We start from the raw sequence: 15,110 nt of genomic DNA, 5'->3' as shown, positions 1-15,110 counted from the left end.
TCTTGCTCTGTCCTGCTCCTGGTGAAATGAGAAAGACTGGTTAAAAGCCAGAGTCCAGTGCGCAGTGGAAAGGGTTGCTGTATTATTTGCCTACAATCTGTATGGAGTTGCTGGGCATTTTTACTTTTGTTCTTATGAACAGAAGGTAAGTGCATTTCACAAATCACTGGTACATCTCCATAGCCTGCAACATAGGGTACTGTCCTCATTGAAGGTGGTAACTGGGCTTCTTTCAACTTTATTGATAATGAGAAGCAAGACAATTCTCTCGAGTAGCATGAAGTGTTTTTATTTCCAATGAAAACTCCTTTAAAACATCGTGCTTGAGACAGTTAAGTGCTCAAGGCACTCTCAAAATCAGGTGCTCTTCAGTCTCATGCATCAAAAGAAATTAATTCCAGATAACCTTGACCATTGCCTTTCCCAAACAGCATTAAATGTTTTGTTGCATGATTCTGAAGTTTTTGAAGTCTTAGTCTTAGGAAGCATAGTTAATTAAAAAACAATATAGCCTTGTTTTGCTTAAAGTCAATTTCTTACTGCAGGTCAAGCCCAGGATATGCTAAAATAACAGACCGTAGTCTTGGCATGGTAGCTCCTGACCTAGACAATTAACAAGGCACTGAAAACCTAGAAGAATTTATTGGCATCAGATGGCAGAGCGGGCATAATATTCTGTTCATTTTATCTGAGCTAATTTGTCATTTCCACATGAGCATGACTACCTTCATCCTCTTTATTTTTACAGCTGTCCTGAGACTGTAATGCTGTGGTAGTCACATTGGATGGGCACAAATAATAGATGTGATAATAGATGTTATGGCATGGTATCAGTTTGGTCTTAACAAAGCTCCAGTCATTATCAGTCTTTGAGCTGAAAGAAAGAGAGAGAATCCATCGGCTTCACATGGCATGCTAAAGTTGTATCAGCTGCCAAACCCATTGTGAATTCTGAATTCAGTGACTCTGTTCTATGACTTCACTACCTTCTGCTGAAGACCATGGAGTCAATTAAATTCACAGGATAGCAGCAAATGAAGACATTTTATCAACCTAAAGGACTACATGTCCTGGAAGTGTTTATTTATTATAATAACTACCATAGAATGCCTACAGTATCACAGCTTTTTTTTCTGAGTGCAGTAAAAATAATGTTTCTTAACTGTCCAAAGGATATAACATGTTTTGAAAATTTTCAACTCGTGAATGCAGAGCATACTCACTATTAATTAAAAAAAAAATTAGTGCAAAACATCTTATACTTTTACTGTTGATGAATGATGCATTTTGCAAGGTAATAGCTAGTTTAGAGAACTACAAAGCCATACCATTTCCAGTAAAGTTAATGGTTCAAACTGTTGTATTTTATTATTAGTCTAATTTCACTTGTCTCAAAATGATGCTTTAATTAAAATGGTTGTCCAATTATTTTTTTAATAATTTAAAGGGCAGAATACCTGCATTAGAAATACTTCAATTAATAAATTCATTCTAACATAGAATGAGCAAGACACTGCCAGTAGACAGGCTGTAACTGTTCATGCAGCAAACACTCAAAACCCAGAATCCTGACTGTCCATTCACTGTTAACAAGGGTTCAGAATCATCAGCTTTTGATATCAGTAGTCCTTAATTTGCATCATATTTTACACTGCTGAAATTCTGGTATCACAAAAATTTTAACTGTTAGAGAAGACAACATACTGATTCTGCCCTGGATTTTTTGCCAGTGACTTCTCTGGAAGCAGGATCAAGGCTGAAGTGAGAGGAGCGAGTAAAGATATATGGAACATGACTCATATGAGAATTCTTCATGTGGTCCTTTATTCTAAGTGTAGGACTTCTTTTCCCAGCCTCTGGACTAAGTTCCTGTTCATAGCTTAAGGGCCAGTGGTCATCCAGGCCTACTTCCATGTGTCATGAACCTATAGTACATTCTTGTCCAAACAGGTAGTAAATTACCTTCTCTGTTGCTTTGCTGATTTGATTAAATGATGCATACCATGCATTTTTTTCACTGGTCCAACTGTCAAATCACACTGATTTTAAAAAGACAGTTAGAAAATAAATAAAAAGTAAAAGAAGCTTAAGTCCCTGCTTATAATTCAAAAGATTTTGTCCAGACAGATTCAGCCTGATGAAATGTTTACACTGAGAAGCAAGCATTCAGTTCTTTTGCTTCCTGAAGCTACATATCTTACAATCATCTTTCATTTCCATCTTTTTTTTCTTCCTTCAATCCATTCATAAAAGTTAAGATATATTATCTGTTATTTCTGTGAATACTGAAATATCTTTTACTGCCCTCAAGTGGTTCTAAAGCTATATGGTTTTCTCAGGAATGTATGGTGTTCCATTTTGCTCTTTTTTAAAGTACTGGATTATAATTAATTATAATAATTAATTCTATACTACAATAAATTATTGATTGATTACACATACTGTGTAACTAATATAATTAATTATAGTTATTATAATTAATGGATGAAGTCTGAAAAGAAAGCAAAACAGTATTCAGTTTGGAAACAGAACAAGTTACAGGTAAACAAGGATAATGATATAAAATGAAAAATATTTGTAAGAGAAATAAAGACCTGCAAATACACAGATTTTTGTGGGGTGGAAGTGTAGACAGCTCACATGTGAAGCCTGATTAGAAAGCTTGCTTTATTCAGCACTTTGAATCTATGATTGCATAGTTGTTGAGCAGCACAGAAAAACTGCAACACATCTGAAACAGCTCCACACTAGTGTTATAGACTGAAAAGTCCAGTTGGCATGGGAAATAATTTTTCTTCAGGAGAATGTATATTACCTTGGAAACATTAATAGAAGTCTGTGGAGACTGTATAGTAATGAAGTTACAAATACTAATTTTAGAGCCATTTATAAATAAATTACATTCTTCAACCTCCCAACCCCTTTTAACACAATCTGGTAAAACTGGTATTTACTGTAAATATATTAGCTAATAACTATTATTTTTTTTTCTCCAGGAAGCTTCACAGGTTTTAAATGAGGCACTAAGATATGATAGTGATTATGAAAAACATGAGTAGAAAAATTTAAGATAATTGGCATATCATGACTAAAAGAGGGAACTTGTTTGATTTGTTCTAATTGTGTACAAAGTCCCTTTGTCTAAAATGAGTCCTCATTTTTCTGGTGGGAAAACAAATGCTCATTGTTGTTCTAAGCTTGCAAAAGGTGATACTTAAATTGGTGGAGCCAGGAAGACTTGCAGGTTATCGCAGGCATCTCAGAGAGGTGATCTTGGAGACCTGATGAAGGTGAAAAGCAATGTTCACCTTGAGCAAGTTGTTAAACTTTAAGGTTGTGCTCCTACGGCACCTTATGTATGGGACAGTTTTGCAGGCTGTCCAGAATCTGTTCTGAATCATGAATATTTATGCATTGTAAGCCTTGTTTTATCCACAGAGTCATCTCTGAATTGCTGTGGGGGTTACAGCAGTAGTCATTCACTTCTTTGGACTCTTTTCAGGGTCAGCCTGGTGATCTGGGAGCTCAAGGTCCAATTGGGGCCTTGGGATCTACAGGACCAGCTGGTCTGCCAGGGGAGAAAGGACAGAGAGGTGAGAATGGGAGGCCTGGACCAGCTGGAGAAAAAGGTGATAAGGTAGGAAACACCACAGACAGCTCTTTTAGGTGTATACAGTATGCAATGTTAAATGGTGATAAGTGAAACAGAACCTGAATGACCAAAAAGCATTTGCCAAACTATACTCTTGCTCACACAAAATTCTCACAGAAGTTAATTACAGAAAATTAATTCTTGAAAAAATATTTCAGGCAATATTTTGCTGTGGATTGCAAAATTAGAATTGTCAAAAGACATACAATATGATGAACAGACAGACTCTGATTGTCACATACCATGTCATCCTCCTTAACCTCAAAGAAGGTATAGAAATGTGGAGCTGGAGGGAGCAGTATGGTGCTTTTAAAAGTGCTGGACTAAACAGAATTTTATTACCACTTACAGAATATAAATTGCAGATCAGATTCATATCTTTCATATCTGTACAATCCCTGGTTCTTAGTACTTCATATTGGGTTTAGTAGTCCAAATTGACAGATCTCAGAGTGAAATCACTGATGTCAGTATCTAGCACACCTGAAATGTAAATGCTGTAAACAAAAATTGAACTGCTGGTATTATCAAAGCAGGAGCAGGATTGTGAAATTATGTACAGAAATATAAGTTACAGTCAACTTCCCATTCTCTGTCATTTAATGAGACATTGAATGACTATTGAGTATTAGACATTTGTCCTGTACTGTACCACCTGTTACATGGGTAACTGTTGGTATTAGTCTTCTGCTAGGCCTGTAGAAGTTTTTTTCAGATACTTAATTGCTGAAAATTATGACTTTTGATTCATATTTCAAACAAGACCGGTTTTTTGTTTCTTGCTATATAATACCACATATTCTTGGTTTTCATTCTTTTTAAGAGTTAATGACCTCATCAACTTCGTTTTTTCATATTTCACCTGTTTTTAGGGCCCAACTGGAGTCCCAGGATTTCCTGGTTTAGATGGTGTTCCTGTACGTATTGAACAAATATTTCTTTATAAAGATTACAGGTCCTATAAATTCATAGCAAGTCCTCTAGCAGAATAATCCGCTCACTCAATTGTTTGGCTTTATACTTATTGATAAAATTTCTCTCAGAGAGTTACATGTTTTGAAAAAATGTAAAATAAGTATGTTAACTTAAACTGTTTCCTATTGATAACAAATGCCACCAAATCCCAATGACATAAACACAGAATTTTCATGCAGGAGTAGGGCAGTGAAGGCAGAGACTACCCATGGCCATGGAGCATGTGTCAGAGCTAGGTTTAAAAGGAGTGTATTTCTTCTCTCAGGCTCTATAGCAGACTGTAGTCTGCTTGGTTCATTCTTAACATCTCTGAAAATATCTCAAATGATGCACTGTTTTTTGTTCAAACGTTCTGATTTTTGCTTGTAGTCCTTTTGCAGGAAGAAATCCAACCAATGGGTCCAGTAATTTTAAACTGAATAGGGACTGAATAAGGAAAGTGGGCCCAAATTATGTCTTTATAAGCATGTGGTAACATATTTTTATGAATGTCTTCTTCGGTGTGAAAATTGGTATAATAGTATCTTAGATACTGCATTTTTCAAAATACTCTACTAGAACTGAATTCCTGTGATGTTACCAGTTTCATATGGATCAAAGCTAAAATGTTGAATTTTGAAAGTGGAAACAGAACCAAAAGTTGAGTGGGTGTTGTAGCATTTGCTTGTCAGCTGCCCACATTTGACAGTGTGACTGTTGCAAAACTGTCTGGATAATATAGAGGTCACAAGCCCAAAATCTGGCACAAAAAAAAAAAAAAAAGGAAGTGTTCCCAAGAAATGTATATTCTTCTTTGCAAAAAATGTTAATTTAAAAGCAGTGTCCCCAAATTAGACTGAAGTATTCACAGACAAGAGGAAGGTAGAATTGACAAAAGCATTTCAGGCAAATGACCAGGAGGATACTTTCTTGGCAATTTTTCAGATTCCCCTCCCCCCCAAATAATTTTGGGTCAGAACTTATATTTTATCCTTAAGAAAATCTTTAATTCTGTGAAAAATAGTTTTTTTCTCCAACAGGAAGATGATTCCAAGAAAAATCTCATTGTTTCATTGCCCAGTTCCTAATTTTTAGTAGAACTAATCCTTATCTGGACCCTGGTTAGTTATTGCTAGGTTAGAAAAATCACAGTCTCTGTAATTACTGTGTGCCTGAGTCAAGCTGTGAGGCTGTGTCCTCTTTTTACTTGTTTTATCCTAACAATTAAAAAACATGAGGCTGCTTGAGATTACTTTTTTTTTCCCTGTGGGTTTTTTTCAACTTTTTACAAGAAAGACTATAGCTAAAGAGCTGTATTCTCTGAGAAGGCAGAACATTACTTTTTCCCTCAAGTGAGAGCACAGTCTGGTCCTCTTAACCAGTGTTGTCCCTGCTGTATTTGCTATCCATCAAAAAAACCAAATAAACAAAAGACTTACCTAATTTGTTCTGCACCACAAAAAAATCTATTCAGAATAGAAGACATTTGTAATGCAAGAGTATGAAACCAGCACCACTGTGACAGGTCATCTCATTCACATCTGAGATATATTTGGTTCTGAACTGTTCTGTTCATTTAAAAAGTAATTTCCCATTAATCATGGTGTATTTCTAATAAATATTAAACTGTCTTTCAGGGCCTCCCAGGAATGGAAGGACCCAGAGGCAAGCATGGTTTGGATGGCTGCAATGGCTCAAGGGGAGACCCAGGATTTCCAGGAGAAAACGGTTATGTGGGACCAAGAGGTCCTTATGTATGTGAAAGGCATTCCCACTGTGCACGTGCATTTTCCTTCCAAGCTCACAGCTCTTAAAATGCCTCTTAGACTGTGGCATCAGCTTTGCAGTGCTGCACAGGGAATTCCTAGGAATTCTTACTCAAATTAATGGGAGTGAAACACACTGCCTTAACAGATGAAGCTTGAATGTGAAATAAGCTCCTATATCATTGAAGTACATATATGGCTGCCTTGAGAGCTAAATTCTGACCTGTTTCCCCAGAATGAGAAGGAGTAGCTTGAAACCACCATACCATTCATTAGTACTTGACATTTCTTAAAGGCACTACTAGTAGGGACATAGATGAGATGACATAAAAGTAAGAGGAAGGTTCAACAAGTCCTGTTACACTCTAAGATTTGGTACCACTTTTTTACACTTCCGTGCTCTGTGCACTCCTAGTCTTGCCTGGGCATGGATCAGTATATGTAGAGATTGTTCCACAGTTAAAATGTTGGAAATTAGGACTTTAATATTTGTTTACTTTTTCTGTTAAAATGGAAGGCACTTTAAAATTATTTAAGTCTGTGTTAGCAGTACTCAACCACTGAAGAAAAAAAGATTCTTATCATTAAGGGAAATAAATTACTGTAGCTCCAAAGAAATTTTGCTGAACAGTTCTAGTCACCAGTCTTTGACTTTTTATGGAAACAAGTTTTAGTTCTGAATGAATAAGAGCTGATTAGTTGGTCTAACAGCTTCCCTGAAAATTTCTAACACAATAAAAACAACTGCACTTTACTTGAAAAATCAGATGTGTTTAGTGAGAGCTAAGTAAAACACTGAATTCAGCCATTAGAAAAATATGGAGCAGGTGCAAGAGTGTAATGATGTTATCAAAGATAATAGCAATTAGAATAAAATACAGTTTCATGCTATGAAAGACACATCATAAACTTACTAATAACCTCATTTGTTATACCTCTGAAAGTAACTTGTTACTTCTGCTGAAACTCTTATTTCACCTGTATTTTCTTACTTACTATGGCCTTCAAAATAGAATTTTACTCTTTGTAATTAGAGAAGTGACATAAAGGAAAAATGGGACATGAGACAAATTACAGCATAAATCCTACCAATTTCAAGAGCATGCTCTTTAGCAGGCCTAGAAAAGTATTTGCAGCCTACAAAAACAGGGAGACACAATAGGCATGTAGACGTGGATATGCATGCTGAAATTCCAGTGCAAATTCATTTAGCTACCCAGAAAAACAACACACAGTAACCACATTTGCTTGTATGCAAGAATCCAATTCCAACCTTTCTGTGCAGATTGCCTATTTTTAAATTGATTTGTTGTACCAGGTACTAACTTGACTGTACATTACAGCCACCATTTTTTCCTAATTCTTATTTATAACATTGTCCTGTATAATTTTATTTAACACTGTGTACGTTTTTATGTGCTTTACTTCATCAGTCTTGTTGGAAAATAAAGTAACTTCTATCTGTAAGGCCTTACCTAAGTTATATAGAAGATAAAAAACTGAATCTAACAAAGATGTTTTATTTTACAAGAGACCACATATAAAATAACTAAAGATAAATACAAATTTTTGTTTGTTTAATGTGTTCCCTAGCAGCTGTTGTTTACCTGTAATCTGTATCCAATCTACTGTAGCTTTATCCAGCTGCAGACAGCTGTAATTCCTGCCTTTATTGTACCATTCCAGGGAGAAATACCTTCCCTGTTTCATTCTGACTGACCTTGTGATACAGGTGCACCAGAAAGTCACAGCCTGAGAAGTTATCATACAGTCTCCATGAAAATGTAGGATATCAGTAAGTGGGTCATGTTTTAAAAGATTCTTTTTCTTTAAAGGGAATTCCAGGGCAGAAAGGAGAAAAAGGAAATTCAGTGTATATTTCACATTTTGGAAAAGGACTTCCAGTAAGTATCAGATTGTGAAAAAAAATCATCCACTGTAGGAAAACATGTATGGTAAATGTAATTGCTCCATTACTTCTCACTAGTTAATAAAACTTAGCGAAAAAAAAAAAAAAAAAAAAACTGAAATCACTTATGCAACTCTAGAGGATAGTTTATGATCTTAATATCTGTAAAGTGAGAAAGTAAGCACAAGAAAGCTTGAACTGGTTCATTTGCTAAATGATTGTCATTACAGGGAGAGAGAGGTGATCCTGGACCCCCTGGCATGCCTGTAAGTACAGTCAGTGGGTTCTGTAATTGCTTTTTGTCTTGAAGATCTTCAATTTTTTCTCCTTAGTATGGTAAGAAATACTGGGGTTTCTCTGCCTGCCTTAAATAGCAAAATTCCAGAATAAAGTCTGAGAAACATCAAGTCTCAATAGTCTCTTCCCATGGCCAGTTCATGCTGGCTGAAAGGTAGTAGAAACAGACCATTCTCACTGCGTTAGCTGTGTGTGGAGCAGCTGTTGCCCTGGTACTCCAGAATATTTTCTCTCTGCAATTCAAGATGTGAAATCTTCTACTGTATCTGATGGATCTCCCAAGTAGCACTCTATCATATTCCAGCCATAAGAGCATGAAAGAAGGAGAGAATTTAATTTTGTTGCTGAATTACATTCTTGAGGGCTTTGGGTTCGTTTTGTTATACCCTTCAAAAAGGTGATGAATTGTCCCTGCACCATAGCTCAATTGCTGAAAAAATGAACTCTCAGTGCATAAATAACATAGATCTGTGCCTTGTCTGGTATTACCCGGAATCTGGTGCTGGGCTGCTCTAGTCACAGGGAGATTTCAGGCATGGTATAAACTTTGGGCCATGGGTGGAATCCAGTGGCCAGCAGTCTGAGTCCAAGGTGTTTTGGAGGGGCTGTTTGTGTAGAAAAGGGCAAGTTCTTTTCATGTTCATAAAAAGACCTTTTGCCATCTTTTCCAGGGACCTAGAGGGTCAAGAGGTACAACAGGCCCATCTGGATACCCAGGCCATCCAGGCTTGCCTGTAAGATCACCACAGTTATACAGCCTTGCCGTAGGATATGTATTCATTCTTGTCTACCTGTTTTAGAACTTGCCTTAATGTGAATCAAAGTCTAAAAGTAGTTTTTGAGGCAGGTGATAAGTTAGACTTTTGCTTTACCTTATGAGTTTGGAAGTTGAGGAATATGTTGTTCCTTGCCATGTCTGCATGAACATGTTTCATCCTGGTAGTCTGTGGTGATGGAGAAATGCTCCTAGTGCTCTCTCCTTAATCCCTTTTCCCAAGACCACCTGTGGGAGACAAGAAAGGGGGAAACCATAGGTCAGCCCTCCTAAAAGCAGTGACCAAGTGAAGTAAATTGCACTTTGGAATAGGTGCACCCCAAGAGAAAATTCTGACTCTAGGTTCTGTAAGCAAGAGGAAATAATTTTCAAAAGCTGTCTCTAAATCAGACATATTAACTTGTCTTCATTCTCTTTTAAAGGGTATTCCAGGTTACCCTGGTTTACCAGGTGAACAGGTAGGTAATAACTTCTGAAGCTTTTAGTGAAATAATAATTTATACAACTGTTTGAAATGTTCCTTTTGTTCATTTGTTACCAAGTTTTTCAAAAGAGTTACTTGATTAAATGCTAATGTTAGTATTTTCTGATCATGCTGAAACTGTGTACATTCTTTATCAATTAGGGAAATCCAGGGATTGGAGTGGATGGACAAAAGGGGGAGCCGGTAAGAAAATAAATAATAAATATATTATTGCTGTAGAGTTAGAAGAATAATAGTCTTGTTGGGTTCCCTGGAACCCATTCATTGTGGCTTTGTCTCCTGCTAATCATGTTAGAACAGAAGAAGTTATTGAATCAATTCTGAGCAGAAGTGATTCCTTCAGTGAGCTGCATGCTCGGAATCAAGCACATTCTGAAGATTTCAAAAAGCAACTATCAGTGTTACTAAGCATTTACATACATTCTGAACAGACACAGCAAGGCAATTACAACAGTAATTGTGATTATTTAGTGACAAGGGCTGTACCAGATGAGTCCCTGAATCTCATCTCTTGCTAAGTGCAGAACAGATGTCAAGGAAAGGGTGTAAGAAACGCATAATTGTTCCTCTACCGGTCTCCACCTATATTAGCATACTCAGGATATGTAGAACCAATCTGGAATATTTGATATTTCTTCTATGAATTGGTCCAATCAGTTCTTAGAATTTGTGCAAATTTTTCCATAGCGAACCAATAAGTTAATTTCACATTCACAAAGTCTTGTGCTTAAATGCTTTGGTCTAGAACATGAGAGACTGTATGTACACATAAGAGATTTGACAATCCTGTAACTACTATCTCCACAGCAGATTTGGAGTGGGAGCCAGACATTCTCATTTATTTCTTTAGCTGTAAGATTATTTTTAATGACTCAGGAGAATAGGTGGTTAGATTGCCAGCCTGGGATGCTTACTCATCTGGGCAGATGGTAAAGAAGCTTAAAGATCTCAGTGCAAACCTTTATCTGCAGGTAATTGGTACATTTTCAGTGAGAACAGAAATATGTAGTGCTGTGTTACAACAGGAAAACAAGCTGAGAGTCACTGAAATACTGCATGTAACATCTCTGCTGTTGTTTTGGCTTCCACAGGGCGACATTGGACTGCCTGGGCCGCCTGGGTTACCGCTGTTAGTTGGACCTCCTGGAGCTCAGCTGTTCAAAGGACAAAAGGTGTTAATTTGTCATCATATTTAACAGCGCTCAACTTGGCAACTACAATCCTGTGATGGAATTTTTGAAAGGATGGCATAAGACAAACCTATCTTTCTGTGAGAAACTACCAGCTGCAGCAGAATCCTGTGTTCAGCACCCTCCTACAAGCTTTCAGGAGAGGATACCCCACGTGTGCTTTAGTTCATGTTCTGGAGGGAAGGCTGTCTTAATGCAGAAAGGAGATACTGCCCTTGCTTTGGTTTTCTTTATTTTTTGTCATGGGCAGATCATATTTCAGGCATCTTGGCAAATTTGATTACTGTGCTATTGAATCTCTTTGTGGCTCTTCACTAATACTTTAAATTTTGCATATCACTGGCAACTGTACTCCAATCTACAGGTTTGAACCAACCCTAACCCTTCTAGGGTGCCTTTTTTGATATAAAAATTAAGTGTGATTTTGTTGTCAGTTTTATCACAGAATCATGAAATGGTTTGGATTGGAAGAGTCCTTAAAGATCAGCTAGTCCTAATTCCTCTGCCATGGCCAGGGACACTTTTCACTAGACCAGGTTGCTCAAAGCCTCATCCAAACTGGCCTAGACATTTTCAAGAATGGGGCATCCACAACTTTCCTGGACATCCTGTACTTCAACATCACACCTACCATAGCTACAGCTGAGTGACTTAGAACATTAGAATGTTTATAACCCATGGTATTTTTAAGCAAAAACTCTGTTACAGAGCCCTCTATTGTTGCAGAGCCCTCTTTGTCCTCAAGTCTGATTTCCTCAAATACACAAATGAAAAGGTGAACTTGACATTGCCAGCTCCTGCAGCCTCAACTTAGGGAACCAGTAAACATACACAAAAACTTTCTTTTTACGTGTAGGGCCAAAAAGGATTACCTGGGGTGACAGGAGACAGAGGGCCACGTGGACCCAAAGTAAGTAACGGCACTTTTTTTTCCCATGGTGCTGGCAAAGTCCTTCTGTGGTTATTATGTTAAACTTCTAAAGCACAGCATTTTTTGCTGTGAAATTTAATCACCACCTTAATCAGTGTGAAAGCAAAAATATTTCAAAACCCTTTGGAAAATCTTTCTGAGTCTCTTTTATACCTACCTATTGAGTGTTGCCTGGTAGCAAAAGGTCAGTATTTTTGCCAGTTGGGCTGTTGACCTAATGGATTGGAACTGTGAAGAAAATACAAGTACAGATTATTTTTCCTCAATAAGAGAAAAGGGTGATCTGAATGTGTTCTTAATGGGGCATGATGTATATTCATCACAGAAGGTTGAGGAATGACTTTAACTTGACACTGTGGATATCCCCAAGGGTAGAGAAGGCAGAGCCACCTGTTTGGAGAAAGAGTTGCTCTGTCTATTCTACCTTTTCTTTCTGTCAACATGATCAATATAAACACAGAGGTGCCAGAAGAGGAAAATCCATAGGCAGGAAGCTGCCAGATCTCAGAAAAACAGAGGATAATTGGAGACAAAATAATGATTCTGTGTTAAAAACTTAGCTTTGTAGCAGAAGAGAAGAACTGAGAAGCATGAACATAATATTTCTGAGTTTTAAGTCTAACACTTTTTCAGAAGTTCATTTTCCATCATAAAAAGACCACTGTTACTTGGCACTGGAAAAGAGAACAAAGCTAATATTTTTCTATCAGATTTACATTGAAAAAGATGGGCTTTATCTGCATGCTCCAGTACTAGTTGTCTATGTAGATGATAATACATGCACTTGTTAGTCATAAGCAGGAACAGAGAAATCAACTGAAGCAGCTCAAACAATGCCCAGAACTTAAAAAAAAATAATAATAAAAAAGTGTATATATATATATATATATATATATATATATACAAATTCAACTGCTGAAATAATATGAAGCTTAGAGACCCCAGCAGGTTCCTCTAATAACTGGAACTACTTAGGCACTGCTGGTGGTGCTGTGTAAAGTCAGCTGCAGTGATTGAGCCTCTCAAGTGAAACAAGATCCATCGATGCAATGTATACATAATTTAATAAATATGCATAAATACTGAAATTTATAGCATGCTTCACTGAGCATCTTGGTTAAAGAAACTATTTTGACTGCTCTAGGGCATACTTGGGAGAGGAGAAAAGGGTGAAAAAGGCCTTCCTGGATTCCCTGGATTGCGGGTAAGAAAGTTACACAATAAATTATATCACAAATTCACTATAATTGTGCAGTTTAAGTTTGCAATTTCAAAAAAGACTTTAAGGATTTTTTTTTAAACTAATCTGTCATGCTTCCTGTATAGAATATTTAGGAGACTTCCCCTGTGACTTACCCTGTCTCAGACTTAAACATAAGCTCACACAAACTTTCCTTGGAAAGAAAGTAAATCTGTAGGTTTATCCTCTAAATATTTAGACCAGCACAAAGCTGCTCTGGAATAGCACAGTACTAACACAGTAAGTTTAATGTTCTCCATACATGCTGATGGCAGTTTTTTACAGCAGCTTTGCTTGTGCTTGATTTGCCTAACAGTGTTGAAGTGGAGCAGCATTCCACTATGCTTGATGCAATATGGGAAAAAAATTAAGTGCAAACTGGACTGGCTTGCTTTGGTCTATAGCTCTAATTCTTGTCCATTTCTCACAGAAACTATTTGCAAAAGCTTTGCAAAGTTTTTGGAAGATATCCCAAGTAATATTTATCTATGTAACATTAACAGCAGTTCTGGATGGGTTTAATTTTATATAAGTTTTACTGTTTCAGCTTACAGTCTACTTGTTTTTGTTAGGGTCATCCTGGATCTTATGGACCTGCAGGTTTTCCTGGAATGAAGGTATGAAGGCAGAAAGTATAAGCAGCTCCCTGAACAGTGGGATCAGTGAGAATTTGTTTTCTGTGGATTTTTGCAGATTTGGAATTTCCACATACTTCACAGCTCAGATTGCATTCCTTCTTTTCTCTTCTGCTACCTGTTGCCACAGAAGCTGTGTGAACTCTGTGTCTTTGAATTTCTGCCACTCTTTGAAATTTGGCTGAAATTTGCTAATGAAATCTGAAGTTGCAAGGAGGAAAAGTCAGTGGGACACACATACAGCATAATAGAAAAGTTGTGCAGCATGTTAACTTAGTTTTTTATGGTGACATTGTTTATGTAATTTTGTGGTGCATGCATGTTTTGTTCATGTTTCTGGCTTGAGAAATTCCAGTGATGCTAAGTCAGATAAATTTTACTTATGAAATTACGACATCTTACTGGAATAAAGAACAATAGATGTATGTGTATAGATCTATATCTTGCCCAACTCTAGTTAAGGTAGTGATATTGCTGTTCATAAATCACATTAATGTATAAATATTTGCCTATAGAGCTGTGTTCCACGTGACTGTTTTATCTGCAAAAATACTTTTTGTTTTTCACTCCTGCCTACCTAAAGAGTTTGAGTTCTGGCTGGATGAGTATATTAGAAAATCATAAAAAGAGAAGAGAGCTGATGTGCAGCTGCTTTCCATGCAGTAGTTTAAGAGTCATTCAGCAGGCAGCAAAACAATTTCAGCTGTATTAAGCAGACAGTCTGTTAGAGTCTGCTGGTATGGATTCCAGCTAATTCTGCGCCCCAGGTTCGCTAAATCTGCTGAGCACTGTCTGAATAACCTGGCAATACATGCTGTGAATTTTCCAACACAGGAGAGTCTGTGAAACACCACCTCCTGTACAAATCCAGTCAATTCTCTGAAACAAGCTGTGGACACAATTATAACATCACAGTACTATACAACTGCCTTACTGGGTTTTGCTCAATTAATTATGTCTTAACAGATAAATCAAATTGTATTTATGCGATCCTTTCCAGGGTGAAACAGGATTTGCTGGTTTTCCTGGACAGCCTGGCTATCCAGGCATACAGGTAAAAAAATGACCACACATTCACACCCCACTCCCCTTTGTGCCAGTATTTCCTCCCACTTATTAGGCCATTTCCCTTTATACAGTCATAATTTCTTTAAAGATCTACTGTTTTCATGATAATTGTAGTTATTCATCACTGTGGTAATAAATAGCAATGTAAGAAGACATTCCTAGCTGGTGCATGTGAGAATGGGAATTCTATTTCACATACCATAGGAATT

At 37.0% G+C, this 15,110-nt stretch overlaps 1 protein-coding gene across 1 annotated transcript in view; it reads left to right on the top strand.

Moving 5' to 3' along the window:
* The window catches only part of COL4A4 (collagen type IV alpha 4 chain), a 62,968-nt gene that overhangs the window by 11,655 nt on the left and 36,203 nt on the right, over window positions 1–15,110 (top strand). Inside the window, exons 5-17 of the mRNA XM_005527108.3 lie at window positions 3,503–3,637; window positions 4,525–4,569; window positions 6,244–6,360; window positions 8,208–8,276; window positions 8,512–8,547; window positions 9,250–9,312; window positions 9,776–9,811; window positions 9,979–10,020; window positions 10,929–11,009; window positions 11,884–11,937; window positions 13,103–13,162; window positions 13,771–13,815; window positions 14,834–14,887. Coding sequence (XP_005527165.3) covers window positions 3,503–3,637; window positions 4,525–4,569; window positions 6,244–6,360; window positions 8,208–8,276; window positions 8,512–8,547; window positions 9,250–9,312; window positions 9,776–9,811; window positions 9,979–10,020; window positions 10,929–11,009; window positions 11,884–11,937; window positions 13,103–13,162; window positions 13,771–13,815; window positions 14,834–14,887 — 837 coding nt within the window. The remainder of the gene's footprint in view (window positions 1–3,502; window positions 3,638–4,524; window positions 4,570–6,243; window positions 6,361–8,207; window positions 8,277–8,511; window positions 8,548–9,249; window positions 9,313–9,775; window positions 9,812–9,978; window positions 10,021–10,928; window positions 11,010–11,883; window positions 11,938–13,102; window positions 13,163–13,770; window positions 13,816–14,833; window positions 14,888–15,110) is intronic.

This window comes from Pseudopodoces humilis, chromosome 11 (genome assembly GCF_049639895.1).
Source record: "Pseudopodoces humilis isolate 2021_Gansu_Grassland_sample_001 chromosome 11, ASM4963989v1, whole genome shotgun sequence".
In the NCBI taxonomy this organism is placed as follows: domain Eukaryota; kingdom Metazoa; phylum Chordata; class Aves; order Passeriformes; family Paridae; genus Pseudopodoces; species Pseudopodoces humilis.
Note: the sequence above shows the minus strand (reverse complement) of the source record. Positions and strands in the feature narration are given on the sequence as shown.